At 51.5% G+C, this 17,796-nt stretch overlaps 1 protein-coding gene across 2 annotated transcripts in view; it reads left to right on the plus strand.

The window, feature by feature from the left end:
* The first annotated feature begins 1,341 nt into the window (after positions 1-1,341).
* The window catches only part of CNNM4 (cyclin and CBS domain divalent metal cation transport mediator 4), a 36,512-nt gene continuing 20,057 nt past the window's right edge, over positions 1,342-17,796 (plus strand). For both annotated transcript variants that reach the window (XM_003422025.4, XM_064268419.1), the window contains exon 1: positions 1,342-2,743. In XM_003422025.4, the coding sequence (XP_003422073.2) occupies positions 1,342-2,743 (1,402 nt within the window). The remainder of the gene's footprint in view (positions 2,744-17,796) is intronic.

The following is a 17,796-nucleotide window of genomic DNA, read 5'->3' on the forward strand; positions in this document are numbered from 1 at the left end:
CACTCCTGGTAGAGGGCACATTCTGTAATGTCCTTTGCTGTTGCTCGCTGCCATCTAGTTGGCCCCGGTCATGGGGACCCCATGCACAACTGCCTTGGACCTTTGTGATCCACAGGGTTTTCACTGGCAGGTTACCAGGCCTTTCTTCCTAGTCTTGGTTCAGAAAGCTCTGCTCAAACCTCTTCGTCATCTTACGCGAGCCTCCACCACCGGCAGAGGGGTGGCTGCGCACGAGGTGCCGGGCATGGCATTAGGGTCTGCATTCTACCGCTGCGCCACCACCGCCCCTTATAACCTGAGTTCCCCACATTCCCCCTACACACCTAGCAACCAGGCGGAAAGCCTCAGGGCTGGGTGGGGAACCTACTTCTGGCCTTGGGGCAAGGTCAGCCAAAAAAAAAAAAAAAGACGGGGTGGGGGGGTGCAGAAAAGGTACCCAAGAGGGGGAGTGCGATCCCGTGCCTTTAAGGCCTCCCTTGGTTCGAGTCCTCGGGTTCCCTATTTTTCATCAGGGAGCACTGTTCTTGCACAAGCCCTACGGTTTGTTGCTTCTGAGTTTCCTGCGGAGAAGGGTCCCCGCTCCAGCTCCGGACTTCTGCAGAAGGGGCAAAAGACAAACACTAAGGACGGGGAGAGGATGCGGAACAGGAAGACCGCCGCCAGAAGACCAGGTCCGGCCTAGGCCTAGGGGAGCAGGACCCACGCGGACGCTTCTAGAAACCCGGGCGAGACAGGAGAGGCGGGGCGGGCGCCCGCCGCTGCTCCCCGCTCCTGCGCCGCTCCACCTTAAGGTCGGGGGCCCGCCGCGGCTCCCCGCTTCTGCGCCGCTCCACCTTAAACCCGGGAGCCCTCCACGCCTGCCTTTCTCCAGCGCCGTTCCACCTTAAGGTCGGGCACCCGCCACGGCTCCCTGCTCCTGCGCCGCTCCACCTTAAACCCGGGAGCCCTCCACGCCTGCCCTGCTCCAGCGCCGTTCCACCTTAAACCCGGGCGTCCGCCGCGGCTCCCCGCTCCTGCGCCGCTCCACCTTAAGGTCGGGCGCCCGCCGCCGCTCCCTGCTCCTGCTCCGCTCCACCTTAAACCCCGGAGCCCGCCGCACCTGCCCTGCTCCAGCGCCGTTCCACCTTAAGGTCGGCGCAGGAGCCGCGCGCTCCGGGGCGGAGCCTCCCATGCAAACGAGGGGCGTGGCCGCCGGCGGGCGGGCCAGGCGGGGCGCTGCCCTGACGTCAGGCCCGCTGCCCGGGCAGTTGGCTCGGCGGCGGCGAGGCGGCAGGAGCGGGGCCGCGAGCCGGCTGCGCGGAGGGGCGCGAGGAGCGGCGGCGGCGGCGCAGCGGGAGCAACATGGCGCCGGAGGGCGGGGGCGGGCGCCCGGGCGGCGGGCCGGGCCGAGGGCGCCTCCTCCTGGCGGCGCTGGTGCTGCCGGCGCTGCTGTGGGCGCGGGGGGCCCGGGGCCAGGGCGACCCTCCGCGGGGCACGGTCCTGGGCATGCGGCTGGCGAGCTGCAACAAGTCGTGCGGGGTGAACACGGACGGCATCATCTTCGTGTCCGAGGGCAGCTCGGTGAGCCTGCGGCTGTACGGCCAGCGCCTGGGCGCCGTCGCCAGCGGCCTGATCTCCTTCACCGAGCTGGACGACAACGAGGCGGCGCGCCACTCCAGCGGCTGCCCGGAGCTGACCAAGGACCTGGTGGTGCAGCAGCTGGTCAACGTCAGCCGCGGGGGCACGTCGGCGGTGCTGGTGCTGCTGACCCGGTTCCTGCGGAGGAGCGAGAACGTCAAGCTGTACGCGCTGTGCACCCGGGCCGGGCCGGACCAGCCCTGGCAGAGGTGGACCGACAAAGACTCGCTGCTCTACATGGCGCAGGAGGCCGGCAGCCTGCTGCCGCTCTGGCTGCACATCGTCCTCATCGTGGTGCTGCTGGGGCTGTCGGGCATCTTCTCTGGCCTCAACCTGGGGCTCATGGCCCTGGACCCCATGGAGCTGCGCATCGTGCAGAACTGCGGCACCGACCGCGAGAAGCGCTATGCCCGCAAGATCGAGCCCATCCGGCGCAAGGGCAACTACTTGCTGTGCTCGCTGCTCCTGGGAAACGTGCTGGTCAACACCTCCCTCACCATCCTTTTAGACAACCTCATCGGGTCTGGCCTCATGGCCGTGGCCTCCTCCACCATTGGCATTGTCATCTTTGGGGAGATTGTGCCACAGGCCCTGTGCTCCCGGCATGGGTTGGCTGTGGGCGCCAACACCATCAGTCTCACCAAACTCTTTATGCTGCTCACTTTCCCTCTCAGTTTCCCCATCAGCAAGCTCCTGGACTTTATTCTGGGCCAGGAGATTGGCACCGTTTACAACCGGGAGAAGCTGATGGAGATGCTGAAGGTGACGGAGCCCTATAACGACCTCGTGAAAGAGGAGCTAAATATGATCCAGGGTGCCCTGGAGTTAAGGACCAAAACCGTGGAGGATGTCATGACCCAGCTCCAAGACTGCTTCATGATCCCGAGTGATGCCGTCCTGGACTTCAACACTATGTCGGAGATTATGGAAAGCGGCTATACCCGCATCCCGGTGTTTGAAGACGAGCAGTCCAATATTGTAGATATTCTCTATGTCAAGGACTTGGCCTTCGTGGACCCCGATGACTGCACCCCCCTCAAGACCATCACCCGCTTCTACAACCACCCCGTCCACTTTGTCTTCCACGACACCAAGTTGGACGCTATGCTGGAGGAGTTCAAGAAGGGTAAGGTCTGATGGAGCTCCTGCGTCCTTCCCCTTGCTTTACGGCACTCCTGTACTCTTGCGTGTTTTGTCTGCGGAGCTTAGCATTCGGTTAGCGTGACTGTGCCCCTATGCCCATCTCTTCCTGTGGCTCCGGGGCGAACGGTATTCAGGGCAGCAAAAAGCAGTTCTTTAGCGTTGCTGCCTGCCAGGAGCTGTGCTGTGTGCTTCACGTGAGTCAGACTGAGTAAGACACAGTTAGCCCCTGCTCCTGGAGAGCCTGTGCTCTAGCTGGAGGGCCAGAGCGAGGCCTCAGGGAGCTGGGGAAGCAGGATGCACAAACAGACAAACAAAAACCCAAACCCAGTGCCTTCGAGTCGATTCCAACTCCTAGCGACCCTATAAGACGTAGTAGAACTGCCCCATAGAGTTTCCAAGGAGTGCCTGGTGGGTTCGAACTGCTGACCTCTTGGTTAGCAGCAGTAGCACTTAACCATTATGCCACCAGGGTTTCCCTTGGGGAAGCAGGATAGAGCAAAGCAAACGCCTTAAAAGAGGCCGAGACCCGAACGATTGAGGTTGAGAGCCGAGAGCCTGTACATCTGGTTGAGGCGGAGTGGAGAAGGGCCTGGAGAACCCGGGATGCCTTCACACGGGAGGGAGCATTTGAGGAGGGACGTAAAAAGATGGGGAGGCTTTGAGGAGCAACATGGAACTTGAGTTAGAGGGAACCCCCTGAGCGGAGAACCTAGTGCGGAAGGGAAGTACGCGGTCCTGTTCAGCAGTATATGGGCCTTGGGTCAGGTTGATGGGGGTGGGGTGGGTTGGGGTGGGGGCCGCTGAGTAGTTTGGGGCTCTGTGATAAAGAGACCTCAAAGTTGGGACAGTAAGTTAGCTTGGAGCTATCGAAGATTTTTGAGCAGGGGAGCAACATCTTTAGAACCCCCAGTCTGCAGAAGCAGGAGAATTAGGAGGTCCCTATTGGTTTTTTTTTTTTTTTATTGGTTACCTGGAAACCCTGGTGTAGTGGCCAAGTGCTCTGGCTGCTAGCCAAAAAAAAAAAAAAGGGTGGCAGTTTGAATCCACCAGGTGCTCCTTGGAAACTCTATGGGGCAGTTCTACCCTGTCCTATAGGGCCACTGTGAGTCAGAATCGACTCGACGGCAACGGGTTTGGTTTTTTTTTATTGGTTACCTGCCCAGAACAATGCTAAATAACACTTTGGACTATTCAGCAGATAAAGTTTTGGTTATTCTGTCTCTCCCAGGCGCCAAACCTGAGCTTCCCTCCTGTGGTCTGGCAGGAATCTTCCCCTGGCCTAGCTTTTTTTTCTCCCATGGGTGCTGGGCCAGCTCTCAGGTGGTAATGGAAGGAACTTGGAGGGTTTACTCACCAGCCTCAAAGCTCAGGGCACACACACCCCTTTCTTTCTGACAGGGCTTTCCTCCCACCTCTGCCACCCAGGAGCCCTCAGAGTGGCAGTAAACGAGCCAATTACAGAGTGAAACCTCGTAGGTAGAAGGGAGTGAACAAGCAGAAAGGAAAGCTGTTTATAAAGGACTGATGGAGAACCCACCCTAATCCTGGAGGCAGCTTTTTAAGTTTGATCTCCTGCCTTCATTTCTATAGGTGGAGCCCCTACTGACTGAAGCTGCTCGGGCACAGGGCTCCGAGAAACTTCCGAACCCTAGCTAGGAGCAAGCCTTAAGATCCCCGCAGTCCTTCCTGGAACAGAGTGGGGGACAGCCCAATAAACTGCTTGAATTGTTGGGCCAGGGGGTGGAATAGAGAGGTGCTGGCTTTTCCAGGCTCTTTCTGAAAAGACGTGTTTGTGGGGAGTTGTTACCCTCTTTTTAAGTTTATGGAGTGAGTCTCAGCATCAGAGCTGACCTAGCTGTCCACATCCCTCCCTCCTGAGAGGTTGGCTTGAGTAATAGAAGTCTGAGAGGGAGACATCTGGATGAAGACTGCCTCAGTACAGAGAAACTGGAGGGACATGGATGCCCTCGTCTGGTGAATGGCCACAGAGCCTGGGGGGAACTTTGGGGATGCAAACCCAGGGACCTGAGCCTGGGACAGAGAAGCAATGCCCAGGGAGGATTTGTGTCCCCTGCACCTCCCCCCCCATGTCCTCTGGTCAGGAATCTGGTTTGGACTCTCCAGGGCAGCTTCCTCTTAACCGCCTCTCTGGTCTTTGGGAGTGTGGTTGGTGACACACCCACCATCACATTCTCTCTATTCAGCCTAAATCTGGATCCAACCAGTATGAACTGGCCTGATCAGGCTTCCCAGCCCATGATCTGCAGGGCTGAGCTCTCCTAGGGTGGGATGCTTCCTGGATCTCCACAGGGCTGTCCTTGAACTCCATCTCAAGGAGTGCTCTTCCATTAAGCTGGGAAAACAGCTACCATCTCTTAGCTCTCCCCTCCCCCGCCCCAAAATGAAACCAAACCTATTGCCCTCAATTCCAACAAAGTAGAATTGTCCCATAGGGTTTTCAAGGAGCAGCTGGTGGATTTGAACTGCCGACCTTTTGATGAGCAGCCGTAATTCCTCCATGAAACTGAGCTTTCTGGATTCACTCTTGTAATCCATAGGATTCTTCTTAGCAAAGGCTGGGAGCTTGAGGCTGAGCCCTGGAAAGGGTGCTGGTAGTACTGCGCACCTAGTGCACCCAGAGGCCGTGGAGATGTGAGTGTAACAAGGTGATCACCCCTCATGAACTGGGGGTTACTCCATCCCTTCCTAGCTCCCAGAAGTCAAGGGAGACCAGGCTCACCCCATTGCCTCACTGGCTTCCCTCTAGTGTGGCCTCTCCCAGATCTTTCCACCTGGCATCTACTTTTTCAGTCTGAGGCCCTGTAGGACGTGGCAAACAGTTGGTGTACATCCACAATTAAATTTTTTTTTTTTACAAATCTGGTCTTTGGAAGACTTAGCTAAGGAAAAAAAAAGTCAGCAAGGTCAACAGCCAGCATTGTCTAGCATGAGAGTCCGGGCTTGGTGGCTAGTCTAGCTGAGTGTCTCTGAGGCTCTTTCCCGGGCCACAGGGGACCTTCACCACCCCAGGTTGGGTACAGGCCCTGAGCCTAGCTCTGCCAGAGCTGCCTTTGCTCCCTTTACCCCCTGCAGCCCCCAGCCTTAGAATTAGAGGTTCCTTGAGGGTAGAGAGAGAAGCCCTGCTGGCAAAGTGGGTAAAGCACTTGGCTGCTAACCAAAAGGTCAGCAGTTCGAACCCAGCAGCTGCTCCTTGGGAGAAAGACGTGGCAGGCTGCTTCTGTAAAGATTACAGCCTTGGAAACCCTATGGTATAGTAATACTCTGTCCTGTTGGGTCACTGTGAGTTGCAATTGAATCAACCGGATGGCAGTGGGTTTGGGTTTGAGGGTGGGGGCCATGCCTTTTTAAGGTCTTCAGTAAGTGTTGAACAGTGAATGAACAAATGAAAAGGATGACTGTTGTCTGGCAAGCCCCTCCCCCCACCCCCAAACACAGCAGGATGCTCCCGGCCTAGAGCCTTTGCCCTTTCCCCTCGGCCTGGAGTGCTGCTTTCCAAGTACCTGCATGCCTTGCCCCCTCTCTCTGCTGGGCCCTCACTTGCTCTGGGAGGCCTTTCTGTTACTCTGTTTAAGTAAACTGCAGCCCCACACCCGCCTTGACCTTTCTGAGCTCCCCTTTTCTTTTTCTCATGGCGTGTGTCGGTGTTTAACAAATCTGTGATTTACTGTGTTGTTTATGGCCTTCCACTAGAGCGTAAGCTCTGAAAGGCAGAGCTCTTTATTTTGTTCACTCACGTACCTCCAGCTCCTAGAATGTTCTTGCTGCATAGAATAGGCCTCAATAAAAGTCACTGAATGAATGACTGACCTGTCAGGTTTGGAAGAGAATTATCCTCAGTCCAGAAGTGTTAGAATTTTGAGGGGCAGATGAGGGATAAGGAGCCCTCGTGGTGCAGTGGTTAAGAGCTTGGCTGCTAACCAAAAGGTCGGTGGTTCGAGTCCACCAGCTGCTCCTTGGAAACCCTACGGGGCAGTTCTGCTCTGTCCTATAGGGTCACTATGAGTTGCAATTGACTTGACAGCAACAGGTTTGGTCTACTATGTGCAGGTCCCTGGGTTCGTAAATGGTTTGCACTCAACTATTAACAGAAAGGTTGGTGGTTCAAACCCACCCATTGGCGCCGTGGAAGAAACGCCTGGTAATCTTTTTCTGTGGAGCGACCCTGTGGAGCGGTCCCACTCTGTGTGGGACACAGGAGGTCGCCGAGAGTCGGCGTCGACTCGACAGCAGTGGGTTCGTTTTGTTCTGCTTTGTTTTGATATTATTTTCAAGATCTTTATGCTGGTTGTGTAATCAAAACCAAACCCGTTCCCATTCCATCGATTCCGACTCGCAGCGACCCTACAGGACAGAGTGAAACTGCCGCACAGAGTTTCCAAGGAGCGGCTGGTGGATTTGAACCGCCAACCTTTTGGTGAGCAGCCATAGCACTTAACCACTGTGCCAGCAGGGTTTCCAGGCTAGGTACGGCAGGATACAAAAATCAGTAAAGCAAGGGAAAAAAAATCCGTGAGGCGCCACTCCCAGCCTCAGGAGCAAGACCGTCTACCTGGCGGACAAACTGTAAGGCCGCTGAGAGGCTCGTGCGATTGGACTCTGGCCCTTCCACTTAAACCTGACCTAGAACTGTTTGCAGAACTGGGTGTCGTGCGGTGGGTTCCTCCACAGCTTGCTATCTTACAAGGAGGGCTCCCTAGCCTAGTCCTGGCCCAGTTTGGATTTTCCTTCACCACAGATGCTCTCCGAGACTACCCCCCCCACCTCACCCCCCTCCCCCCACAAGGAAAGTACTGGAATGAGCTCTCCTGTGGAGGTCAGAAGCTCTGCCTCCTTTCAAATTCAAACCCACCTTCCTTTACCTGCTCTCTCCCTCTGCACTCCTGGCCCTGCCTGCACTCAGCTCATCTTTAGCAGTCTTATCTTTCCCCACCCACCTTATAACCATCTAGCCAGCTATTCAGGGCTGGGTTTAAACTCCACCCAGCTAGGGTTAATGACCCCCTAGGTGACTTTAGACCTGTCACTGTTTTTCTTGTACATATAAAGTTTTTTCCCTATTTCCAGTTGCCCTTGAGTCGATTCTGACTCATATCGACTCCAAGGTTTTCAGTGGCTGATTTCTTCGGAAGTAGATTGCCAGGCCTTTCTTCCAAGGTGTCTCTGGATAAATTCGACCCTTCAGCCTTTTGATCAGCAGCTGAGCACATTAGCCACTGCACGACCCAGGGACGCGTATATATATAGGGTCGCTATAACTCCGAGTTAGAATTGACTCGATGGTGGTGGGTTTGGTTTTTAAAGTTAACAAAAACCAAACCAAACCCGTTGCCGTTAAGTCGTCAATTCTGACTTAAAAACCAAAAAAACCAAGCCCGTTCCCATCAAGTCGATTCCAACTCAGCAACCCTATAGGACAGAGTAGTACTGACCCATAGAGTTTCCAAGGAACGCCTGGTGGATTTGAACTGCCGACCTTTTGGTTAGCAGCCGTAGCACTTATCCACTATGTCACCATGGTTTCCAATTCTGACTTAGTGGGTATAAATTGGAAGAAGAAAAGGACTAGAAATATTTTCATTAAAAACCCCTTCCAATATATCCAGCTATGCTGTATCCAGTTTCCAACCTACTTAATATTATTCCTGAAGTGACTTTATAAAGTCAAGAAAAAAACATGGCATGATTTTTGCACTCACTTTTGGTTCCTCTCACCTGACACGCCTTGAATGTCTGTTTCCCGTCTGCTTGTTCATTCGTTTGTGCAGCAAACATTTGATTTATGGAAGGCCGTGTGTTAGAGACACTGTGCTAGTTGTTAGGAATCAGAGATGAAGAAAACTCTATTCACAGAGCTCACAGCCTGCCAGGGAGACAGACATGTAGACGACGCTTAGCTCACAGATAGGGTGGGGGAGGGGGGCGAGGAAGGGCTGAGCCTTTGAGGTGCTTCCGAAGTCAGAATAACAGGACTCAGTGATTGTTGGTAGATGTGGGACTCGGGCAGGAAGTAGTTGTGGAAGTCTGAGGATTTTAGCTTGAGATTTGGGTCGATGGTGGTGTCATTCAGCTGAAATCCCAAATCCAGTGCCGTCGAGTCGATTCCGACTCATAGCGACCCTATAGGACAGAGTAGAACTGCCCCACAGAGTTGCCAAGGAGCGCCCGGCAGGTTCGAACTAATAGGGAGGAGGAAAAAGCAGCTTGGTGAGGGTGGAGGGAAGGGGGTGGCAATGATAATCATGGTTACCTTTCGTTGGGCACCTTCTCTGCCCAGCGTTGCCTACACCAGAGCCACACACTTGGATGTGCACTCACGTCACCTGGGGGTTTTGTTCAAATGCAGATTTGAACTCAGTACTTCTCACAGGCTCCTGGATGATGCCTATGATGCTGGTCCTGGACTACACCAAACAGCAAAGTGTCAGTACACCTCGGCAGGTATGCAGGTGAAAATGCCTGTGTGGGGCTCAGGAGTGAGGCCAACCAAAAACCAAACCACACTAGTTGCCATCCAGTGATTCCAATTCATGGTGACCCCATGAGTGTCAGAATAGAACTGTGCTCCGTAGGGTTTTCAATGTCTGCATTTTTGGAAGTAGATTGCCAGGCCTTTCTTCCAAGGCACCTCTGGGTGTACTCGAACCTCCACCCTTTCAGTCAGCAGCCGAGCACTTAACCATTTGTGACACCCAGGGACTCCGGAGCGAAGCCAGGAGCAGATTGAAGGTTTGGGAGTGCGCCAAGAGCACACAGAGCCCGGGAAGAGTCAAGGTCAGCACTAGGGCATGCCAGCACACAGAAGCCTCGCAGGAGCGCCTCCGTGAAGGAGACGAGAAGGAGCCAAGCATGTGTGGGTTGGTCGCATGTGGTGGGGGCACGTCCCAGACCGGGGGAGGTTGGACAGTTAGGTCCCAAGGTGCCTAGAGAGAGCAGCCTAGAAGAGTGGAGAGGGAAGGCAGCTGGACACCTGGCGTCTGTCAGCTTTACTTGGAAACAGTCCCAAGTTGGTGATTTGATCTGGAGAAACGGCCAGAGGCAGGTGTAGCTGAGAGGGTGACAGGGTGACAGGAACCGCCTACTGTGGCTAGGGTACCCAGGGCGCAGGGCAGAAGTCTCAGTGAAGGCAGCTGATAACTGGCCAGATTTCTCCTCACTCTCTTTTGTCCGGTGCTTGTGGCCATGGAGCAAGGCCCCGCGCAGTAGGCCAGCACGGGAGCCAGCCAGTGGGCAGCGCGCCTCTTCTGTCGTTGACGTTCTATAACCCGGAGGCCAACCCCTACTGGGGAGATAGGGTTGGTAGCAGATTCCCAGATCTTCTGTTTACAGTTGTCTTCCTAGAGCCGTGACACAGAAGATACTGCTTGCTTCTAAACCCTGATCAAACCAAAGAACCAAACCCGTCGCTGTCGAGTCGATTCTGACTCATAGTGACCCTACAGGGTTTCCAAGGAACGGCTGGTGGATTCAAACTGCCGATCTTTTTGGTTAGCAGCCGAGCTCTTAACCACTGCGCCACCAGGGCTCTTTAGATCATACAGGTGTTTATTTTTCGAACATTTTACATTTTTAATTAGAAAGCCTAACTCCCGTTTTCCGACAGCTCTGTCAGGATGGGCAGAATTGAACAGCTATTTAACCTTGAAAATAGATGACTGCACAAGAACACAGAACCGTGCCCTGCAGGAGAAGTGGCCAAGGGAAGGGGACCCTGAGATGGGAGGCTTGTTTTGTTGGTAAAGTCGGGAAGACACTGCAGAAGAGGTGACATCTCTGCTGAGTCTTCAATGCGGAGTGAACAAGGAGCCTTAGTTTCTCACTGCTGCTGTGATGGAAATCCCCTAAGTGGGTGGTTTGAAAGAACAGGAGTTTATTTTCTCACCGTTCAGGAGGTCAGAAGTTGAAGTTCAGGGGGTGCTGGCTCTAGGTGAAGGCTCTGTCCACTCTGGGGAAAATCCTTCTCCAGCCCTGGCGCTCTTCAGTTCCTTGGAGATTTTTGAGTGGCATCTAGCTTCCCGCCATTTGTGCTCACCTCCCTCTGTGTCCAGTCTGCTCTTCTTACATCTCAAAAGTGGTTAGGTTGAAGGCACACTGCACTCACCGATGGAAACCCTGGTGGCCTAGTGGTTAAGAACTAGGGTGGCTAACCAAAAGGCAGCAAATCGAAACCGCTGGGTGCTCCTTGGAAACTATGTGGTGCCGTTCTACCGTCCTTGAAGGTCACTACGAGTCGACTGGATGGCAGTGAGTTTGGTTTTTATACACACTGATGACCTCGTTAACATAATGAAGAAAACCATGTTCGCGAATGGGATTACCTCTGTGGGCACAGACGTTAGGGTTCCAAGCCATCTTTTGGGGGGACACAATTCCACCCACAACACGTGACATTGTCCGCTCCTTTTCCGCTTGTTCTGGGACAGCTTGGGTGGGAACTGTAGCATGAGAAACGGGCTTGCCAGTCCTTAGCACCAGCTCTGGGTAAAACTGCTTCTACGTGGTGTGACTGCTTCCTAGCCCTCTTTGGAGGGGGCTTCGTGGTACAGATACTAAACGCCCCCCTCACTGAAACCCCCAGCCCCTCATCAGTGCTTTCGTACAGATGAGCTCTGGTTAAACGAACAGCAAGGCCATCTTTGAAGGGAAAGGAGCTGCTCCTTGTATTGTGTCCACTTATCTGTCCATCAGTCTCCTTACGGGCAGGGCAGCGAGCATATTTATCACATGAGAGTGCACACAGCCAGGGGAGAGTGTGTGCAGAAGGGGAGGGAAGGGCCAGGGCTGCCACTTGGTGTGGGTGACTGATTTTAGTCCTTCAACCCAACCCACTGGGTGGGGTCTGGCTGCCTTGCTTGTCCAAGGGCTGACTCTCTCCAAGCTTTCTTGTGGTCTTAGGGATTTCATGAACCTCTCAGCAGAGCTTGCTGTGAGGATATAAGGATTGTAAGTTCCCCGGGGGTGCCCAAGATGGACCCTCAGCTAAGAGAATGCAGAGTGGCTTTCTGTTGCTGTAGGCCACCATTTTGTCCAGCCCCTCTCCTCTGCTTTTCTGAGCCCCTGCCCTTGCAGTGGGACCTGGTCTCAGGTATGCCTCCCTAGTGTGCCACTCCTTCCCGCCTGCCTGTACAACCCACTTGTCATACCTGTGCACGCCAAGACTTCCTGTTATAAAAGGTTTTGTGGCTCCGTAATGGATTCCTGGCTTATTTTGTAGACCAGAGTCCAGACTCCTTGGTTCTGTTCCTGTTCCATTTATTATGTGATCATCTTTTTACTAGTGTTTAATTTTTCCTAACCATGGAAGAGGCACATCTCATCCTCAGAACTTTAGAAAACACACAACAACCTAAGCAAAACAAAACGATCACAAGCCTGTGACCTAGAAAGAGCCACTTTTAATATTTTGATGTATTTCTTGTGATGGCTTCCTAAGATTTTATTTCAGTTTTTTTAGTTTAAAAAAATCTTTTGACAAGTATCAAGGTCAAAACCATCTTCGTTTTACAGCCATGCTGGCTCCCACCAGCTATGGAAATGTATTTCACGTTGAAATGATTGTCTGCAGACGGTTTTCTGTCCTCCTTTTGGAGTGCAGTTTAGATTGGTTCTTCAGATTTCCCCTCTGATAAGAAATAAAATTCTTTTTCTTGTCCCAAGGATTCCTGGAAGGAGCCTCTCTGAGGATTTCTGCCAGAAGAGGGCTAGGCAGTGTGTGCTCCGTCTGCCTGCAGGATCTGAGCCCGGAGGGCTGGGGTGTGCACTGCCAGCCTATGTTGCTGGGGGTTAAACCTGGTACTGGAGTTACAGTCACTTCCCTGCTGCGGGGCCAGTTTACCAGGACCCAGCAGGGTTCTCGCAAGACTGGTTTCCCAGGCTCTTCAGAACACCTGTTCTCTGGCCAGCAGGCAGCCGGGAGCCTCTGCCAGAAGTAGGGATCCCTCCTACCCCATCTCCCAGTCAGGCTCACTCCCACATGCCCCCTAACCATCACCCCTCAGGCAGACAGACACACTCACCCCCAGGCAACTTTATATACACACACTCTCTTTCACACTCCAGGTAGACAGACAGACACACACTTACCCCTAGGCAGCTTTACACACGCTCTCTCACCGTTCTAGGCAGACGGACAGATACACACGTACACACGTACACACACACACACACACACATACACACACATACACATACACACACACACGGAGTCACCAGGAATCTTGCTTCTTTGTTATTTACTTTTTATTGTACTTTAGATGAAGATTTACAGAACAAACTCGATTCTCATTAAACAGTTAGTACACATTATTTTATGACATTGGTTACCAGCCCCATGACATGTCAACACTCCCTTCTCGACCTTGGGTTCCCTTTTACCAGTTTTCCTGTCCCCTCCTGCCTTCTTGCTTCTGCCCCTGGGCTGGTGTGCCCATTTAGTCTCATTTTATAGGCCTGTCTAATCTTTGGCTGAAGGGTGAACTTGAGGAGTGACTTAATTACAGAACTAAAAGGGTGTCCGGGGGTCATATTCTTTCTGGGTGTCTCTAGTCTCTGTCAGGCCAGTAAGCCTGGTCTTTTTTTGTGTGTGTGTGAGTTAGAATTTTGTTCTGCATTTTTCTCCAGCTCTGTCTGGGACCCTCTACTGAGATCCCTGTCCGAGCAGTCAGTGGTGTTAGCTGGGCACCATCTAGCTGTGCTGGACTCCAGCCTGGTGGAGGCCCTGGTTGTAGAATCCTGCTTCTTTAATTGAAGCCCATCTTTTGTCAAACTTTCCTAAGTGTTAAAAGTCACTTTAAAAAAAATGAGTGAATGCTTGTGCAGTGTGGTTTATTTCGTGAAAGCCTCAAAAGAGTGACTGACTCGGACTCAGAAAAATAAAAATTTTTCCTCAGTTGCTGGCGATTTGGTCACCCAGGTTAATAACAGTATCTACCTCAGAGCGTTGTGGTGAGGACTAAATGAGGTAAGGCATGTAAAGCGCTTAGCTCAGTGTCTGGCACCATGTAATCATGCAATGAATGTCAGCTATTTTAAAAATTATTGTTGTCATTATCCAAAAGGTGCCCCGAGTTGGCACTGACACCAGCTCGAGGCCGCAGTGGTTCTCATATACCGTCGGGGCGTGGTGCCTTTCCTGGGATTAGGAATACCCTGAACTGAAAATAGCTACTGTATAATTCTGTACCGTTCACGTACCGCCGTATCTGTGCCCTGATGTGTATATTAAGGGTAACAGAAGCCAGAGCTTAAGAAAAACATATGAGAGAGAAACTTAAAACTGAGGAAATTCTCCTTATCTACATAATTTTTTTCCCCTTCATGTTGGGAGAAGTAAAGCCCGCTGGCCAGCTCTTGTAACTACGGGGGCATAATTTGAGGACAGCTGCTTTGAGGGGATGGGCAGAGGAAGGGGCAGGGCGCTTGGACTAGTTACACCCCAGCCTGGGCTCTTTTGCTTCAGGAGTCACCAGTCTCCTGGCCCCTCCTGGGTGCCCCAGTTAGGGAGGGAGGAAGCTATGATAGGAAATTGGGATAGCGACAAGGAGGATCCAAGGGGACAAAGACTCTCCCAGAGGCCTTCTCCTGGAAATGCCCATGACCTACAGCAAAGAATGCTTTTCTGAAAGGTGTCCAGGACCAGGAGGATAAGAAGGAATGGAGGTCCTGCTGCTTGGGGCTGATACTAGCAGATGGCTGCTTCCAGTCCGCTCCCCTGAGGAGAAGGTGCTTGTTATTCTCCAAGAGGGAAAAGCAGAGTGTAAAGAAGGAAGTCCCTTCGTTCATTAACGGTTAACATTTATCGAATACTTGACTCAATTAACCCTCCAAATGCTGGAGATGGGGAAACTGAGGCTCAGAGAGGCTTTAAGAATCTTTCCCAAAGTCACAGGAACAACACAGTGCCTACCCCAGGCTGTTTGGCTCCAGAGCCCACGCTGAGCTGTGACCATGCTGTGTCACGGGTCATTGAGAGTGTAGATGTTAAGAAGGAGACCAGGCTCAATAAAAATTACTAAAAAAAAAAGAAGAAGGAGACCAGAAGATTGGGAGATGCCAGTAACTCCGGGCTAGAAAATTTACTGTCAGTTCTAAACCAACACCTGTTGCCATCGAGTTAGTTCTGACTCAGAGTGACCCTGTTGAACAGAGGAGAACTGCCCCGTAGGGTTTCCAGGGAGGAGCTGGTGGATTCATACTGCTGACCTTTTGGTTAGCAGTGGTAGCGGGTTCAGCAAACCCAAAAACCAAACTCACTGCCCTCAAGTCAATTCCAACTCCTAGTGACCCCATAGGGTTTCCAAGGCTGTGAATCTACAGAAGCAGACTGCTACATCTTTCTCAGTTCTAGAATTTCTTTTTAAGTTTTTAGTTGAAGCATGATACAGTAGGCCCTTTGTATCTATCTGCAGGTTCTGCATCTGCAGATTCAACCAACCACGGGTTGAAAATATTGGGTTAAAAAAAAGAAAAAGTTCCAAAAAGCAAAACTTGCATTTGCCGTGCACTGAGCCCTCCACTGAGGGCACCAGAAGGAAGGGGTGTGCAGGCACCTGCTGCAGCCTCTCCCTGTTTCACAGTCCTCACTCTCCAGCACTTGGTGCATCCTTGCCCTTGCGTCCCGTGATTATTCCCTAAACGATGCAAGATAACGACTATTTACTTGGCATTTACATTGTATCAGATATTATAAGTATCTAGATATGATTTAAAGTGTATGGGAGGATGTGTGTAGGTTATATATAAAATACAAGCCCTTTTATATAAGGAAATTGAGCATCCTTGGATTTTGGTATCCGCAGGGGACCCTGGAACCAATTCTTCTTGGATACAGAGGGACTACTGTATAAATAGAGTTGTTGTTAGGTGCCACCCAGTGGGTTCCAACTCACAGCGACCCTGTGTACTGCAGAACGAAACACTGCCTGGTCCCGTGCCGTCCTCCCAGTCGTTGCTGAGTTCGAACCTATTTTTGCAGCCACTATGTCAGCCTATCTTGTAGAGGAGGCTTCCTCTTTTTTGCTGACCTTCTCCCTAACCAAGCATGATGTCCTTCTCCAGGGACGGGTCCCTCCTTATAACATGTCCGAAGTACATGAGACGAAGTCTTTCTTGCCTTCCTTGCTTCCAAGGAGCACGCTGGCTGTCTTCTTCCGAGACAGATTTATTTGTCCTTCTGGCAGTCAGTGGTATATTCGGTATTCTTCGCCAACACCGTGATTCAAAGGCATCAATCATAGCGCTGTACAGCTTGGTAGGTTGTCACAAAACGAACACGCCAGCGTAACTACGTCTGAGCTTAAGAAGTAGAGCATTACCGACACCCTAGAAGGCCCCTTTTAGAAATCTATCGTAAGGGCATGGAAATATGGTTAAATACACTTACTTACATGCAAGGATTTTCAAGTCAAAAAAACTCAAACTTACTGCCATCAAGTTGATTCCAACTCATAGCAGCCCTACAGGACAGAAGAGAGCTGCCCCGTGCGGTTTCCAGGGAGCAGCTGGTGGATTCAAACTGCCGACGTTTTGGTTAGCAGCCGAGCCCTTAACCACTGCTGCACCGGGGCTCCTTGTGTCAGAAAGGAGGGGGCGATTTAAGAGCCTGGCGGGATTGACATTATATACGTGTGTGTGCAGTGAAACATTTTGAGGCTGTTCAACTTGTTTGAATACTTTTTAATGACGCAGGAAGATACAAAGAATGTGGAATATTTAAAAAACAGGATAGAAAACTACAGGATGATCTCACTTGTGGTGGAAATATATATTGTAATATTTTATCTAAATAGACATTTTAAAAGACCAAAGGAAATACTGGTAACAGTAGTTATCTTTGGAAGGCAAGACTATAAGTGATTTTAATTTTCTTCTTTTGTTAACAGTATTGGAAAAAAATTATGTGAAAATTTTACCAGCTGCTATCGAGTGGGTCCTGACACCTGGCGACTCCGTGTGTGTCAGAGTAGAACTGCCTTTCATTGGCTGTTTTTTTTTTGGAAGCAGCTTACCAGAGTTTTCTCTCGAGACACCCCTGGGCAGACTCAAACCTCGAACCCTTCAGTTAGCAGCCAAGTGTGTTAACTGTTTTCGCCATCCAGTCCCTCCATTTGCACAGGTCCTGCATCAGCAGATGCAACCAACGAAGTTCGAAAATATTCAGGGATGAGGGGGGTTAAAAAAATAAAAGTTCCAAAAAGCAAAACTTGAATTTGCCTCGTGCACCGCGCGCTCTGCTGAGTCCAGGCAAGCGTGGGGTGTGCAGTTGTCCCCGGCTGTAACCTCTCATTCACAGTCCTCAGTCTCCCTCCCGTGCAGCGTTTGAGCATCATTCCTGAGTCTAGTTCGCAATCCCCAAATGACACGGTACTAACAGCTGCTTGCATCGCATCTACTTTGTATGAGGTATTGTCAGTCATCTAGAGAGTTACTTTGTGTTGGGTACTGTAAGTAATCTAGAGAGTTACTTTGTGTTGGGTACTGTAAGTAATCTAGAGGGTTACTTTGTGTTGGGAACTGTAAGTAATCTAGAGAGTTACTTTGTGTTGGCTATTATAAGTAATCTAGGGAGTTACTTTGTGTTGGGAACTGTAAGTAATCTGGAGACGGTTTAAAGTATACCGAGATGTGTGCAGGTTATATGCAAATACTACGCCATTTTATAAAGGGACCTGAGCATTTTGGTGTTCTGGGGGGGCCCCGGAACTGATCTGCCTCCGATACCAAGGGCCAACTGTACAGGTACTGTTTTACTAATACATGTATTCTAAAAAAACCCACAATTTTTTTTTAAGAAGTGAAGATGAAATAAGCACTGTTTTTATATATCTTGCTAATAGCTGAGCCCTGGTGCGCTGCTTAAAACACTCAGCTGCTGACTGAAAGGTGGGCAGTCTGCATCTGTGAAGATTTACAGCCTTGGGAACCCTGTGGGGCAGTTCTACTCCACCCTGTAGAGTCACTATGAGTCGGAATAGACTCAGCAGCATTGGGTTTGGTTTTTTTTATGGCTAATAGTGATGG

This window comes from Loxodonta africana, chromosome 15, assembly GCF_030014295.1.
Source record: "Loxodonta africana isolate mLoxAfr1 chromosome 15, mLoxAfr1.hap2, whole genome shotgun sequence".
NCBI lineage: Eukaryota > Metazoa > Chordata > Mammalia > Proboscidea > Elephantidae > Loxodonta > Loxodonta africana.